This window comes from Sphaeramia orbicularis, chromosome 18 (genome assembly GCF_902148855.1).
Source record: "Sphaeramia orbicularis chromosome 18, fSphaOr1.1, whole genome shotgun sequence".
Classification (NCBI taxonomy): domain Eukaryota; kingdom Metazoa; phylum Chordata; class Actinopteri; order Kurtiformes; family Apogonidae; genus Sphaeramia; species Sphaeramia orbicularis.
The window spans coordinates 25,496,856-25,514,904 of NC_043974.1; the positions used below are offsets into that span (position 1 = coordinate 25,496,856).

Consider the following 18,049-nt stretch of genomic DNA (forward strand, 5'->3'; position numbering starts at 1 on the left):
TCAGCCAATAATGTTGCTGCTAGAGTGTTAACAAAGAAAGAAAGAAAGAACCAGACAAACAAACTGCACCAAAAACAATACCTCTTGCCTCCCTTTCGGAGGGCAGGGATACTGGCTAATACAGTGCACTAGACTAGACTGCACCAAACCATACAGATCCTTGGTTGTGGCCCTTTCACCTTCTCACTGGTCGCACTAACTCCGACACGTATGGATTTGTTCTTTTGTTTGTCAGGAGCTGGAGGAGAATTACCTGCGGGCCTACTCCGAAGCCCTGACGGCTTTTGGGAACGGAGCCCTGTTTGTGGAGAAGTTTATTGAAAAGCCAAGACACATCGAAGTACAAATCCTCGGTAAGTGCAGTCGGCGACTTTCCCTCCGTTTGGCTTTAACTACCCGTCCACTTTTTTGTTTATGTGACTTGAGCAGGGTTCATTAAGAAGCAAAGTCCTTGAACTGTACGACGGGCCCAGCTGAGGTTTCCCAGCTATTACTTGTTCTCATTACAGTGAATATAACTCTTCTAGCACTCAATACTGGAGAAGTGAAACTCAACGCTGACACTTAGAGAAAGTCTATCTGCACTTTAAGCATGTCTGCTGTTGTGCGAGTGTGTAGTTCTTTGTATGCGTTTGTGTCTTCAAGGCATGTAAGAGATTTGGTGGGTTTTCTAAATGAGCTAAAAGCACATCTGTTTTGCTCTTTCGTTCCCGCCCGCATCGACTCTTACCTTTATATTCCTGCTCGATGTATTTTTTTTTTCATACTATAAAGCCTCACCGCAAGATTAAATCCCCTCCTGTCCTTTTTATAATCTTGATAATCTCACAATTTTCCTTTTTCTCCTCCCATCATCACTTCCCCTCTCCCTCTCTTTTCTTTTCCCCAGGTGACAAATATGGTAATGTCGTCCATCTCTACGAGAGAGACTGCTCCATTCAGCGGAGGCATCAAAAGGTGAAGTCTTCATTCTGGGTTTCAACACACCCAATTCCATGTCTGAATTTATTTAAGATTATCATCCTGGCATTTCTTCTGTATTAAGCTAATTAGCGTGGGTGGCTTGATGACGGCGGGTCAGGCGTGACACATAGGTCACACGGAAGAATCGCACCTGCAAGCAATCTCTTTTCCCCAGTGTCTTGCATCTTTTATGTAAGCAAACAGACCAATTAGGCAACATTAATAAATAAGGGGATTATAGCAGAGATTATTAGAGCCGCGATGGCCATGGCTATCAGAGATGTCCTGTGCAGCGGGGAGTAAGAGGATTATATACCAATAAAAATTAGCCACTGCTAATGCTTTGTGAATGGAGTTACGACTGCGCGTTATGTAATTTCCAACCAAATCAACTTGGATCAACCAAATCAATTTTCTTCCAGCAGACATTTTTCTTTACAATTTTGGTTTTTTTGTTTGTAAACGGTCTTTAAGGAAGCTTCACCTGATTGCGAAACAACAAAAAAATGCTCTCAATACGCAGTGAATCCCAAATTCGTCACGTAATTAGAAACACAATGCCCCCATCAAAGGAAGCTGATTAACACGCGTAATATTTCATTACATATTGTCACCTCAAAGCAGCCTCAATCGTGTATTTTCATCACTTTCCTCCTTTTCGTTTAATCAAATTATAGATGATAATCATATTAGTGGGTCTGTTCGTGCCAGAGCTGCTGCTCTTTGATTCTGCGAGACTTAATCTGCCTTTGCCCTTAATCTAAGATCTTTTTGAATCTCAGACACAAGAATAGTTGCTTGTTGAAATAGATACAGGATGGGAGGGAGTCGATGGTGTATTTTTAGCTTTCTTCTATGTCTTGGAAGTGCTCTTCATACATTCATGATTTCCAATTTGATAAGTAGAATTTAATTGAGTTCTTGTGTATGTTTTTTTTTTTTTTTTCTTCCCCAAATCACACATTCAATCATGTTGTTTTGAACCGGATTCAATTATTTTTCTTGGATGGGTCGACTTTTTTGACAGAAGCGAAACAAAACAGATTAGCCTCCAACATAATGAACCCCACCCACGGTGCCAGGCCAAACGGAAGACTCCAAATGAATCATCACTCCGTATGTTTTCTTTTTTTTTTTTTTATTTCTGAGCTCAAGCGAGGATCGCTGTAACAAACAGGCAACCTGGACCAAATAAAAACAAATTGCGATAGTTAAAAATTCAGTTTACTTGAGAATCTGCTGAGAACTGGGGGAAAGTTTCATTCCGGTTTCCCCTGAATCAGAGCTGCATGAAATATTATCCATGTAAATGATGGCGTTTGCTGCACAGAGGGTAATTCTGGTAGTAATTTGTCAAAACAAATGACCGTAGTCTTTTGGCGGAGTCTTCAAACTCTGAAACATCCACGAAATTAAGTGGAGATGCACAGTATCATGTAATTCCAGGTAGTTGGAGAGAATTTTGAAAAGGTACGTTTCATTTATCGGCTAAAATTTGCACAGAGGTCTTATTCATGTCTTTGTGCATAAGAAATCAATATAAGTGAATCCTCAAAGGAACTTTGTGTTGGTAAATGCAAGTTCTGCAAATTTACAGGATTTCAGTTCTGTTGCAACATGTTGATGGTCATGTGAACTATGTTTTCAGCTCAAAAATGTCCAATTTCATCACAATTAATGCTATATTTTCATGTCACAAATGGCCAAGTTATATTTGAACTGGATTTACCTGAAAAACAAATATTCTATTCTTTTAGATTCCCCAATTTTTCTTACAAGATTCTATCCAACATATCACGTTTTATTTTTACAGGTTCAATATGGAGTATGGTGCTGATCCATCCTGCTTATGTTACGCCAATACATACATTAAGAATGTCACATGTCACTTTTTAAATCAACAGTTTTCTAATAATAAGCATTTTTATAAAGAAATAACAATTCTATATTGTTATTTCCTCTTTAGTATGATGATAAACTACACAATAAATAATTCTGATCCTAGTTTTTGCACAGGGATCATTTGTGTAAACGGTGACATGGCTGCCGAGCATCAGTACGATGGGATCTGTAACAACCATGTCACATCCGTCCACTGACACATTTTGTGTTTTTGTTAAACTGTTATTGTTTTAGATCCACAATACTAGCATTTATGAATAAGAGGAGAATTAGCAATAGTAAGTATATAAGTTTATTACTAATAAAGTACTGGTACTGACCAGAGCATCATGGGTAATGTCACGTCTGCCCACGAGCAAAAGTTTTCACATACACGTGCTATTCAAAATCCAAAATTTCTGAAAATATAGCTTCCACTGTCAAATAATATCAGTAGTCTGTGCACAAATGTATTAGCATTATTTCAACACAGTTCTATGAATTTCTTACAACTTTTTTTTTGGACAAAAATGGCCACTCATTTGACCCCTTAAGTAAATTTTAGCCGTTATCAAAACTGACAATGTTTTCATCTCATTTTTTTGCATTGACTGACATAATTTACAAAATAACACACTTATCAAACACACTGTTTTGGAATGCGTAAATTGTGTATGTCCAGAAATTGTCAGTTCACTGCATTTCTTATCTAACAGCATAGTGGTCACTCTGACATACTAAATAAAACCCCCTTTTTTTTCTTTTTTTTGTTTTTGAAGGTTGTGGAGATTGCACCGGCTTTCCAACTGGACCCTCATCTGAGAGACCGGCTTCACACGGACGCTGTCAACCTCGCCAAACAGGTTCACGTTTTGTGTTTTTTGTGTTGAAGCCAATACTGATCACAAAGCTCCCGTGGTTTCTGCCGTCTTTCCTCATTTTAGTCTATCAGGCCGTGCAGCCATTTTGCCAAGGTTCCAGGTAAACAGGATATTTCTTTAACGAATAGCGATAGAGGGAAAACAAAGACCCGAAGAAGAAGCCCTGCTTTTTAATCACTGTATTACAATAGCGTTGCATATTCATGTAAATGTGACAGATGCTAAGACAGCTATTCACTAGGAAGCAGCCATTCCCCTGAAGTTGTCAAGGCAGGTGTCAGCACGTTGGATATACAGTGCTGCACAGTTTTGACCACTTGTTAAAAAAGTTGGTCTGAGTAAGTAAAGATGAGGAGAAGCTGCTCCCAGAAAAAAAAAAAAACTCTTTTTTTTTTTTTTTGGCAAGGATGCTCATGCCTTGGGTTGTATTTAGGAAGTCAGAGCAACTTCTCAGTGCTATTCATTTTTCTGTCTATAATTGGTCTGCAAAACAACCTGGATTCTCCCCAGGAATTTTAATGCGCTATGTACCTGTGATTCAAATGACAGGGGCATTAGTGCTTTGCCAAACTGCTGAAAATGAAAATGCCATTTGAAAATAGGTGGAAATAGATGTCAACAGAGCACAGAGTAAATGCATTTCAAGAAAGGAGTATTTGAGCAGTTTTTTTTTTTTTTTTTGAGCGCGTTCCTCATTGATTATTGACATCTGTTGTGCTACCATAAAAGCAAAACGTACCCTCGTCTTGTATTTAGCCTTTTGTTTTTTTGGCTTAAATCATTTTCATGACTTGTCTGGATTTAGCGTCGCTGAAAAGTTGCCTCAAGTATGACAGCATCACTTAAAAGTCAAGCCTCATCTCTCAGAGGAGATTTGAGGTAATGGCCTTTTCAGGTAATGGCCCAGTTGAGAAATGGATGGAAACAAGGAGGGAAAGAGAAAGAGGGGGATGGAGTGGAGTGGAGTGGAGGAATGACCTTGATGATACTAATAGAGAAATGGTCGTAAGAGACTGGAAAACTTGGTACGGGCTTATAGCGTAACCTTGCTCTGGTAGTGTTTTTTGTCTGTAGTAATAAAATGACAACACCTTCCAACTTGTGTGCTTTCAGCGCTGAACCACGCCTCATTGTTTGTGCGGTTTACACTCCTGTCTATGACTTTTCTCTGTGTATGTTCGTTCGAAGGGTTATTCTAAAATAATAATGTATGTCCGATGGGTAACTAACAGTAGTAGAGTATGGCCAGAGGTGGGAAGTAACGAAGTATAAGTACTCCGGTACTGTAGTTAAGTAGATTTTTTAGGTTTCTGTACTTTATTTGAGTATTTATTTTTCTGGCAACTTTTTACTTTTAGTCCCAACATTTTTGCATAAATATCTGTACTTTATACTCTTTTTTTTTTTTTTTTTTTTTTTTTTTTGTAACTTATGTTTTATTAGTTTTAAAAGAACAACAACAACAAAAAAAACAACAACAACATAAATAAATAAGTCTGGGTAGCACAGTCTTATCAACTATTTTGCTTATATATTGTCCATTTTTTCCACAATTTGTTCATTTGCGGTTCTTGTAGTCTCAATCTGTATGTTAGTTTTTCCATTAGAAATATGTCCTCGATCGTAGTTATCCATTGATCCTTTGATGGTACGTTCATCTTCCCCCAATTCTTTGTTATACACTTTTTTGCAGCTATCAACATCACCTTTACCAAATATTTATCGTATTCACGTATAGTGTCATCACCAAAGTTGCATAAATAAAGAATTTCAGGTTTCTTTGGAATTGTGTATCCTAATACTTGACATAGGACATTTGCAGATCATTTCCCAATATTCCGAAAGTTTTGAACATTTCCAAAAAACATGAGAATGATCAACATCCATCTCCCCGCATTCTCTCCAACATTCCTGATGCCTCTGTAACTGTTTACTTTTTAACTTGGGTGTAATTTGGGCTGTGCAATTAATCGAAATTCAATTACGATTTCGATTATTACACGCAACGATTACAAAAATTATGTAATCGAGAAAAAACGATTATTAATTTTGAGTTGTTTAATTCACGCGCACGCAAGCTACCATGAGCTGCTCTGCCCCACCCCCCTCTAAGCTACTGCTGCCAGCTAGCCGGCAGGTCCTACCCCAAGAGGAAAGTTGTACCTAGCGGTCTGGAAAAATAGTAGGAGAATCGCAGCAGAAGTGCTTGGTAAACAAAAAAGGCAAGTCAAATTCAATTGTATGGAATCACTTTGGGTTTGATGAAGAAGAGCAAAAACACATCACGTGCAAAAAGTGTTTCGTAGTTTTGTCCGCACCGACCGGTAACACAGCAAACCTTTTTAACCATCTAAAGTTTAACCACCGCTACCTTTATCATAATCTTATGAAAAACTAAAACACATAAATAAAAAACTCCGTCTACAGCTTCGTCCGCAATGCAGTCTTCAGTCTCCGAATCTCTTTATGCTGCAACTCCCATGAAACCTCAGGGCACGCCACTGAATTTACTATGTTTCATACTACATTGAACATACTTAAATTTATAATTTGCACTTTACGTGAGTTTTTTTTTTTATTGCTACAGTTCTATGGCAAGTCTATGGCAGTTTAATTCCAGTGCACTATTTATTTACAAAAGGAAACATACTTGAATTTACAGTATACTTATTTGCATTCAAAGATTTTTTTGTTTCGTACAAAAGTGAACATACTTTGTTTTAGTGGTTAAAAGCTTTATTTATATTTAAAGAGTATATCTTACATTGTTTTGCAAGAAAAAAATAAACAACTTTAAGCTTAACAAATAATCGTTTTTAATAATCGTGATTTCAATTATTGCGAAAATAATCGTGATTATTTTTTTTTCTATCATCGAGCAGCCCTAGGTGTAATAAAAAAATCTTGTAAGATTTTTCCAGGCAAATTCCCTCCATGTCTGAGAGCTAGTAGTTGTATGATGTAATTTCCACATGTTTAGCCAATCTATATCATCAATTTCTATGTCAAATTCTCTTTCCCATTTCACTTTTACATAGTAAGTTGTTTGCTTATAGGGATGTACTTTATACTCTTTACATTCTCAGAACAGGCTCGTTACTTTCTCAAACTAAACGGATGTGACAGTACAGAAAATATGTTGCTTCAGAGGGAAAATCAGTGGAGGAGAGAAGGAGCACAGGGGGTGACCAGGGTCCTGCACGGGTCCACTTTTTCCAAACTTTTCCGCCCGTACCCCCAAAGCTGAGTACGGTGACCCAACCCATGATTAAACACATTATCTACACAGTAACTCATTTTTAAGGGCTTTATATTTAGCTAAAACGCACGCCGTCAATAAATCTGTAATATGTGCTGTTCAGTGTCGTCTGTGGGTGGATTTAAACAGAGGTGAAGCTCACTTCAAAATCAAACAAACCGGCTGTGGATCAACCATGGATCATCATTAAATGGCCTGACAATTATTTTCATCCATGAATCTTCTTTTATTTTTTCACTTCTTTACCCACTACCCACCCGCATTTTGTTTAATTTTACCCATACCCATGAAAATTCTTCTAATTAAGAATTTTTTTTTTTATACTCGTCTCCACATGTTTTTGCGGGTTACCTGTGGGGTATCAGACCCGGTGCAAGACTCTGGTCACTGTGGAATTAGAAAATGGAAACTTTTCTGATTTTGCCTGGTGAAATAAGTATCGTTTCATTCATGACAAAAAATGTGCAGTTTTACTTTTGTACTTTATTACAATTGAGAAGTTCTACTTTTTTACTTTTACTTAAGTAAAGGAGTTGAATTAGTACTTCTACTTTTACGAGAGTATTTTTTCTGTACTTCTACTGAAGTACAGAATGTGAGTACTTTTGCCACCTCTGAGTATGGCATGTTTACCTGCTGTTTACTATTCTAAAGAACCCTTCGATTAACTCGGTGCAAGGACCCGCTTCGATTCCATCTCGCATAAAAGCACTGCAACATTCTGTCAAATTTTCTGTTACCGTTGCGTACAGGAATCAGGTTTTCTCCACATTCTCAAGCCATCAGTTCAGAGTTTGCAGTGCAGATTGATTTTCAGTGTTGGTATTTCATACGCATATCAACGAAGCATAATTTTCTGCTAACATGTAGTATCGTTCTAGTGTTTACCAAGGCCGAGCAGAACGTGAAAACAATGAAAAGCTCCTCCATATGAACTTGCTGAGACGGTATTTAAGGTTGGCTTTATTTTACTTATTAAATGGAAAATTGAGGTTGAATTCATTTATTCAAGGAGTTTGCGAATCAATAACCTAAACTGTGTGCATTACCGCCCTTTAATTCACCTGAATAAAAGGGCGTACAGGAAAAGATTGTTGTGCCTTTGGCTGCCAAAACACGGACTGAAACAAAAGCCCAGACAATGATTGATCCGAAGATTAAAGGTATTGTTTGTGATCAATAATGAGAGAATTCACAAAAAAGCATATCATCCCTTGTCTCCAATGGATAGATGCAGCCTAATACCTCTAATATTTTCCCAGACACAAAGAAATGATCACTCACTGACTTTAACCCTCTAACGCCAAATGTATCTTATTTGATACATGAATTTTGAAGTCCTCTACATGATCAACGCGATATTTTTTTTTCTTGAAAAACCTGATATATACAATTACAGGGTGGGGAAGCAAAATGTACAATGAACATTTAGTTGTTTTTTCTCAGCAGGCACTACGTCAATTGTTTTGAAACCAAACATATATTGATGTCATAATCATACCTAACACTATTATCCATACCTTTTCAGAAACTTTTGCCCATATGAGTAATCAGGAAAGCAAACGTCAAAGAGTGTGTGATTTGCTGAATGCACTCGTCACACCAAAGGAGATTTCAAAAATAGTTGGAGTGTCCATAAAGACTGTTTATAATGGAAAGAAGAGAATGACTATGAGCAGAACTATTACCAGAAAGTCTGAAAGATACTATTAAAGAAGAATGGGAGAAGTTGTCACCCGAATATTTGAGGAACACTTGCGCAAGTTTCAGGAAGCGTGTGAAGGCAGTTATTGAGAAAGAAGGAGGACACATAGAATAAAAACATTTTCTATTATGTACATTTTCTTGTGGCAAATAAATTCTCATGACTTTCAATAAACTAATTGGTCATACACTGTCTTTCAATCCCTGCCTCAAAATATTGTAAATTTTGCTTCCCCACCCTGTAGAAACATGCAATACACAGATAATCCACCAGGGGGGAGGAATTCGTTCACCAGAAGCCTTTCCAGTGACACTACAAGATTGTCATTAATGAGGAAGGAGGCAGAACTTTGACAATTTTGAAAAGGAATTACCAATTTGGAAGACATGTTTGTGTTATATTATGTTTTTGTTTGTGCAAAAATAATATTTGAGCATTGAGACCCGATGTGTCAAATATGATACAAAATTGAAACTAATATATGGAAATTGATATTTGACAAATAATGTTTTTTTAGTTGTTCAGAAGGACCGGTTTCAAAGAACTGGAATTTTCTTCCAATGATTTAATGGTTCAGGCTTTACAGGGTTAAAGATATCATCAATTTCATATGTACAGCGCTCATACTGTTTTGCATATAGCTCATATGCCTCCTAGAAACAAAAGACCACCGCCATAACGTCTCTATATGGAAATAATAAACCACTGAGCTTAGGGATATAAAGGAAATGATTAAAATAATTTAAAAGAGGGGAAAACAATGACTTAATGGTAGAATTCACAGGCAGGTGGATGGAGATGATTAAAGTGTCTGTGTTTTGATCCAGAGATGCCGTTGCAGATTAATCCATTAGACTGCTGCACCAGCGGTAAGCCCCCCCCCCCCCCACACACACACACACTTTAGCTCAGTCACAAGATGGATTCTTGTAAGTGTAGTAACACCGACCGGCAGCAGAGGCATGAAACCTGCAGCTTTTGCAGATTATCACCAGGGGTCTCACTTTTGCTGAGCCTCATCCTGTGCATTTTTCTTGTTCCAGACCCCCCCACCCCCACCCTCGCCCCCTTTCCCCTCCATTCCTCTCTCCTGTCGTCGTATTCCTGTGCTGTGTGTGTGTGTGTGTGTGTGTGATTACGTTTCACTTTGTGTCAGTCCCCACAGTGAAGGCTCCACTTCAGAGCTGAGCCTGGCTCTCACCACAGGTATTGGAACCTGCTCCCTTAGCTACACTGAGGCTGAACTTTGGTACTTAGTTGAGTTATTATTAATGTGCGTGTGTTTGTGTTTGTCACAGCCTGTGTGCAAAGGCAGGCTGTAAAGACGGCGCACAGGGGCATTTATTTTTAATGCGCTCTGTGGTTCTTATAGAATGAAGGGGGAAATGAAGGAGATGGTGCATTTGTGCCACTTGCATGTGTGTGTGTGTTGTTTGCAAACTGCATTTTTTTTTTTTTTTTTTAACCCATATGTTCACACACTTGCACAGAGATGCACAAGTCCGTATCACATGACCACTTGTCCAGTGTTTAGTGTTTTCTGGCTCCTTTAGTGCTACGCTGAACAGAAGGTGTGCTCAGACGCATTTATGGTCCAGTCCAATTTTCAATGTAATTAGAACCTTTTCACTTTAATCACCAGCTGATTGCAGGGTGTTTCAGACATTATGCTATTATTGCGCTCTGTGTGTGTGTGTGTGTGTGTGTGTGTGTGTGTGCATGTATGCTCACACCTGTATACACTGATACTCCCACACAGCAGGCCATAGCACAAAAAAGGATCACACTTCTTGTCGACAAACACATTGTAAATACAAGAATCCCGTCTCTATATATATAGACACAAACACTGAGACACACTTTTACCATCTCTACTCCTACCTACCCCCCCCCCCCCCCCCCACACACACACACACACCTGCTATTTCTTGCCTCTTATCTAGTCTTAATGGCCACTCTGCATCGCCGCTGCTCCGTCCTCCTTCATCTCTGTGTATCTTCCATTATCGTCAGCCTCCATCTCAGTCTTTCGCACAAACAGCGCCGTCTTTGAACTCGACACCGGCCACGGCGTTTCCGGGTAGAAAGTCCTAGAGAACAAAGTTGCCTGGCAACACTGACGGCTGCAGGAAGTTACTTAAGCAGTCGGTTTAAGCTCAGAGTGGATAACAAACCACAGCTCATAAGAAAATCGGAGATATTGTCAAATGGCCCGCTCCACTGTTGTGTCATCTGTAGCTCAAGCAGCTGTTTTGCTCATGTAGAAATGTTTTTTTTTTTTTGTTTCTAATTGTCTGGCTGCCATGTCTTCATTTTGTTGTCTTTTGTCTTTGTTGTTTTCAGGGGGAGGACTATGGCTGACATTCAACATATGCAGTATCTGAGCCAGTCCTGATTAGTTTCATGAATGATGCTTCTCACTATAGCAGTGTGAGGGTTTCATAATTGGTGCTAGGCCAACTGATTCCTCTATGAATTATGTGTTATATGTGATAATTTAGGCTTTAAATGTGTATTTGAGATCTGTGCTTCTTCAATAGTTATTTTGGATTTGGCAGTTGGTTGAGAAATAGGGGTGTGTATTGGCAAGAATATGGCGATACGATTCAAATCAGAATAGTAGGATTATGATACGCTATATCATGACACTATTAACAAGGCGATATATATACAGGGTGGGGAAGCAAAATTTACAATGAACATTTAGTTGTTTTTTCTCAGCAGGCACTACATCAATTGTTTTGAAACCAGACATATATTGATGTCATAATCATACCTAACACTATTATCCATACCTTTTCAGAAACTTTTGCCCATATGAGTAATCAGGAAAGCAAACGTCAAAGAGTGTGTGATTTGCTGAATGCACTCGTCACACCAAAGGAGATTTCAAAAATAGTTGGAGTGTCCATAAAGACTGTTTATAATGGAAAGAAGAGAATGGCTATGAGCAAAACTATTACCAGAAAGTCTGGAAGATACTATTAAAGAAGAATGGGAGAAGTTGTCACCCGAATATTTGAGGAACACTTGCGCAAGTTTCAGGAAGCGTGTGAAGGCAGTTATTGAGAAAGAAGGAGGACACATAGAATAAAAACATTTTCTATTATGTACATTTTCTTGTGGCAAATAAATTCTCATGACTTTCAATAAACTAATTGGTCATACACTGTCTTTCAATCCCTGCCTCAAAATATTGTAAATTTTGCTTCCCCACCCTGTATATATATTTTTAAGATTATTTCCTTGAAAAATCGAATTACACCAGAAATATGCGCACATACTTAACAAATTTGTATTTGATCATAACAGGATCTAATACTATATCACAAAATTTTCCTCTGTAGAAACTTGAAGTGCAGGATTTGGATAAAAAAAGTTAGAACATGCAGCTTTACCAGTAGAAAAAACACACCCAAAAATATAGAAATAAAGAAATAAATTATGTTTTACAGACTTTACAGTTTAAGATCCTGCTCAAATGTTCATATTCTATTAGTTGTGAATAGAATGCATAGTGCACAGTCCCTGACTCATCCAACATCAGAACATTATTTTTGTGCGATCCCAACAAAGGAACTACCATCTGCTTCTTTCAGACAGAAAAAAGTGCTTTTAGGATGCTTGAAATAACCATTATTTAACAAAACAGTGTCATCAATTAAAAAAAAAACAAAAAAAAACACAAAACTACATGTATAGCCTGCAATATCACAATAGTACAATATACTTACTTATAAATAAATAAAAGAGCAAAACACTCATGTGAATATAGAAATAAAAGAGCAAAATACCAATGTGAATATAGAAATAAAAACAAAATACCCATGTAAATATATAAATAAGAACAAAATACCCATGTAAATATAGAAATAAAAACAAAATACCCATGTAAATATATAAATAAGAACAAAATACCCATGTGAATATAGAAATAAGAACAAAATACCCATGTGAATATATAAATAAGAACAAAATACCCATGTGAATATTAGGGCTGGGTACAAAAAGAAAAAGATGCGGAAAAGACGCGGTGGGAAAACCCCTCCGCTGGAGGTCCTCTGGCCTCAAACTCGAACCCGCAGTGTGAAGGAACTGGCTGTCCGGCGAGTCGCGGAAGCTGGTCATTCTTGGAATAATAACTTGGTTCCATACTATCACCTATGACTGAGTATGGACTTAGAGGAATAGTAAAGCGACAATGTCCGACCACTCCGTTACCCGCCCCCCCCCGCGACCAACATTCACGGGGCACATGCTGCACCGAGCAACCCCCCCCCCCAATGTGTAGAAGCCTCTAGCCATAAAACAGAATAAAGATGACGAAGTCCATTCTGATCCACTGTATAAACATGGCAATGTTTGTGTCCCATTCATTATTTAAGAGCACAGTCAGCTCCTTCCTGCTGAAATGTCAGATTTATTTTCTTTCTAATATCAATATTGATACCAGTATTGATGTGTTGGATGACTGCGGTAGTCAAATAATCCGATTACAACTCAAAATTGTACTTTGGTATCACTACGTTACTCTGAATCAATCAATTAATACTGAATCGAATCGATATTGAATCGCATCGAATCGTGATTAATCGATTCAGAACCTTATGAATCGAAATCGAATCGATTGTGGAAATTGGCCATGATACCCAGCCCTAGTGAATATAGAAATAAGAGCAAAATACTCACGTGAATATATAAATAAAAGAGCAAAATACCCATGGGAATATAAAAAGAAAAGAACAAAATACCCACAAGAATATATAAATAAAACTGCAAAATATCCAAGTGAATATATAAATAAGAGCAAAATACTCATGTGAATGTAGAAATAAAAGAGCTTGATAAACAAAAAAGAAAACCAAAAATGAACCTCCACCATGTCTGCATTTGAATAAATATCTAAAAATATCAATACACTACTTTTTAATATTGATACAGTATTTTGAAATGAAATATCGCAATATATTGTGGAACCATTATTTTCTTGCATCCCTACTGGTGACAGGAGTTTAGTGATGGGAAGTCAGGACGCACGCCTACATTTCAGCCTAAACCCCCATTTGTGAAACCTCAACAAACTGAATGTGCTGATACGGCTTGTGCTTCAGTCACGCAGCGCCCAGTTCTGCACAGTAACCCCACCATACAACATATACGGCTACAATGCAATAAAACGGCACGCTTCGAGACACTGGAGGACAAATCTGATAAAATGGTATTATACTTAAGCGTTTACAAACCCGCATTGACCGCCCTAAAATGGCTTTGTCAATAACAAGTGAAAATAACGGGGTATATTTGTTGCTGCCTGACAGTGCAGAAAACCCAAGTATAATTCATTGTGAAGGCAGATTTGCTGTCGTTTGACAACAGATTAACTTTTTTCGGTTCTAAGCAGAATGCAAAGGACACATAATGCATACCCTTTCCTGTCTGCCTTCAGAGGAGATGATGACATTTTATTGAACAGTATGAAAGTGGTCTAGTGAAACGGATTGTATTCCTGAGGCTCTCTATAGTGCAGCTGAACCAAGGTTACTCAGGCCTGTCCTTTGCATCTGCCTCCTAAACTGTATGTAGTAGTAGTTTTTTGTTACTTCTTAATATACAGACCGTTTCTCCCATTAGTACATTTATAAACCGCTTTAACTAACTACTAATTAGACACCCTTATTCTCCTCTTACATGTCCTTCCTGGTTCATATCATATTCTCCAGGCTCAGGTCATGGGATTTTTAGCACAAAAATCCTGGACGCTTTCTGCTGCTGCTTCAGGAGAAGGGACATTAACATGCAAGGGGTTTTAGGTGCTGCTTAGAGAAGCTGTCCCGTCCTGCTGTTTTTAATATGTAAATGATTTAAATCTGGACATGCACGCACGCACAGTACTGCGCCTGATTACATATGCATATTTTTTTTTAGATTTGGAAAGTGTTTTCATGTTGCTACATTTTTTTTCTTTGTTGAAATTAACATGAGCTCCAAGTGTATCTGTGCAACTTCTATTCTATTCTATTCTATTCTATTCTATTCTATTCTATTCTATTCTATTCTATTCTATTCTATTCTCCAAGTGTATCTGTGCATATTCTATTCTATTCTATTCTATTCTATTCTATTCTATTCTATTCTATTCTATTCTATTCTATTCTATTCTCCAAGTGTATCTGTGCATATTCTATTCTATTCTATTCTATTCTATTCTGTTCTATTCTATTCTATTCTATTCTATTCTATTCTCGTATATCTGTGCATATTCTATTCTATTCTATTCTATTCTCCAAGTGTACCTGTACATATTCTATTCTATTCTATTCTATTCTATTCTATTCTATTCTATTCTATTCTATTCTATTCTATTCTCCAAGTGTGTCTGTGGATATTCTATTCTATTCTATTCTGTTCTATTCTCCAAGTGTGTCTGTGCATATTCTATTCTATTCTATTCTATTCTATTCTATTCTATTCTATTCTATTCTATTCTATTCTTGTATATCTGTGCATATTCTATTCTATTCTATTCTCCAAGTGTACCTGTACATATTCTATTCTATTCTATTCTCCAAGTGTATCTGTGCATATTCTATTCTATTCTATTCTATTCTGTCCTATTCTATTCTATTCTATTCTCGTATATCTGTGCATATTCTATTCTATTCTATTCTATTCTATTCTATTCTATTCTATTCTCCAAGTGTACCTGTACATATTCTATTCTATTCTATTCTATTCTATTCTATTCTATTCTATTCTCCAAGTGTGTCTGTGCATATTCTATTCTATTCTATTCTATTCTATTCTATTCTATTCTATTCTATTCTATTCTATTCTCCAAGTGTATCTGTGCAACTTCTAATCTATTCTATTCTATTCTGTTCTATTCTATTCTATTCTCCCAGTGTGTCTGTGCATATTCTATTCTATTCTATTCTATTCTATTCTATTCTATTCTATTCTATTCTCCAAGTGTGTCTGTGCATATTCTATTCTATTCTATTCTATTCTATTCTATTCTATTCTATTCTATTCTATTCTATTCTATTCTATTCTATTCTATTCTCCAAGTGTGTCTGTGCATATTGTATTGTATTCTATTCTATTCTATTCTATTCTATTCTATTCTATTCTATTCTATTCTATTCTATTCTATTCTATTCTCCAAGTGTACCTGTACATATTCTATTCTATTCTATTCTATTCTATTCTATTCTATTCTATTCTATTCTCCAAGTGTGTCTGTGCATATTCTATTCTATTCAATTCTGTTCTATTCTCCAAGTGTGTCTGTGCATATTCTATTCTATTCTATTCTATTCTATTCTATTCTATTCTATTCTATTCTATTCTCCAAGTGTATCTGTGCAACTTCTATTCTATTCTATTCTATTCTATTCTATTCTATTCTATTCTATTCTATTCTATTCTATTCTATTCTCCCAGTGTGTCTGTGCATATTCTATTCTATTCTATTCTATTCTATTCTCCAAGTGTGTCTGTGCATATTCTATTGTATTGTATTGTATTGTATTGTATTCTATTCTATTCTCCAAGTGTACCTGTACATATTCTATTCTATTCTATTCTATTCTATTCTATTCTATTCTATTCTATTCTATTCTCCAAGTGTGTCTGTGCATATTCTATTCTATTCAATTCTGTTCTATTCTCCAAGTGTGTCTGTGCATATTCTATTCTATTCTATTCTATTCTATTCTATTCTATTCTATTCTATTCTATTCTATTCTATTCTATTCTATTCTCCAAGTGTATCTGTGCAACTTCTATTCTATTCTATTCTATTCTATTCTATTCTATTCTATTCTATTCTATTCTATTCTATTCTCCCAGTGTGTCCGTGCATATTCTATTCTATTCTATTCTATTCTATTCTATTCTATTCTATTCTATTCTATTCTATTCTCCAAGTGTGTCTGTGCATATTCTATTCTATTCTATTCTATTCTATTCTATTCTATTCTATTCTATTCTATTCTATTCTATTCTATTCTATTCTCCAAGTGTATCTGTGCAACTTCTATTCTATTCTATTCTATTCTATTCTATTCTATTCTATTCTATTCTATTCTATTCTATTCTATTCTCCAAGTGTATCTGTGGAACGACTATTCTATTCTATTCTATTCTATTCTATTCTATTCTATTCTATTCTATTCTATTCTATTCTATTCTCCAAGTGTATCTGTGCAACTTCTATTCTATTCTATTCTATTCTATTCTCCAAGTGTATCTGTGGAACGACTATTCTATTCTATTTTTTTATTTTTTTAAAAAATTTTATTCTATTTCATTTCATTTAATTTTATTTTATTGTTCCAGGCAAAAAAAGGGCTAGAATTGACTCATAAATTGGCCATTTTCAGGACTTTTCACTATGTTTCTATTGTGCAGTGCTAACCCACACACACACACACACACACACACACACACACACACACACACACACACACACACACACACACACACACACACACACACACACAGCTTGGGCTTTTTCCAGGGGATCTCGGAGCCATCTTTATGTCGCAGTTTGGCAGCAATCATCTGCACTCCTCACAGAGCTCTATATCATGATTGGGGTTTGGCAGAGGTCGCTGCTGTGAGGGAGTTTAAGGTAATGGGGAAAATGGCAGTCCGTGATCCAAAACGATTAAGCTTTTTGAAACACCGTAATGAATTCTGTTCTGTTAATGTCACTGGCTACATCTATGCTAAGTCTGAAGGACAAAACACACAGAGCCTCACATCTAAATAACATAACATGCTGCGTACTTTTAATACCCTAAATCTAGTGTAAGACTCTTCAGAATCAGAAAAGCTTTATTATCTGTCATGACAGGCGTCTTAGACTCACACAACAAACAACACAGAAACACACAAACCTAGTGAGATCAAAGAATACTGAAACAGAAATAATTTACACAGAGTTCAAGTCAAACTCTAAAATGTGCATGTGCTGGAGATCATTTATGAGCTATTGTTTGTTTAAAATGTAAAGTTGAAAGTTACTGCCTTATAATTTAGATGAGATTGTCTTTGTGTAAAACTTATTGCATACATATTTATATTTATTTTAGGTAATTCATTTATCAGACAGGGGTAGTTGTTTGTTTACCTGCTTTATTAGTTTCAGCTACTTCCTGTGGCCTTCGTCAGATCACATGACGTTGCTGTGACATGTCTTATAGGTGCTCAGGAGGATCGGTCAGACAGCAGAGAGGGTTTACGCCCCCTGCTGTCGGACCTCTTGTTGAGCCGCATTATGTAATAAATTCCCATTATGTAATAAAAGTTCAAAATGTAATAAGAATGTCGCATCATCTTGTAATAAAGCCGCAT

The 18,049-nt window shown here is 36.7% G+C and overlaps 1 protein-coding gene across 2 annotated transcripts in view; it reads left to right on the forward strand.

The window, feature by feature from the left end:
• The window catches only part of pcxb (pyruvate carboxylase b), an 848,274-nt gene that overhangs the window by 79,718 nt on the left and 750,507 nt on the right, over positions 1 to 18,049 (forward strand). For both annotated transcript variants that reach the window (XM_030162429.1, XM_030162430.1), the window contains 3 exons: positions 236 to 353; positions 890 to 957; positions 3,624 to 3,707. In XM_030162429.1, coding sequence (XP_030018289.1) covers positions 236 to 353; positions 890 to 957; positions 3,624 to 3,707 — 270 coding nt within the window. The remainder of the gene's footprint in view (positions 1 to 235; positions 354 to 889; positions 958 to 3,623; positions 3,708 to 18,049) is intronic.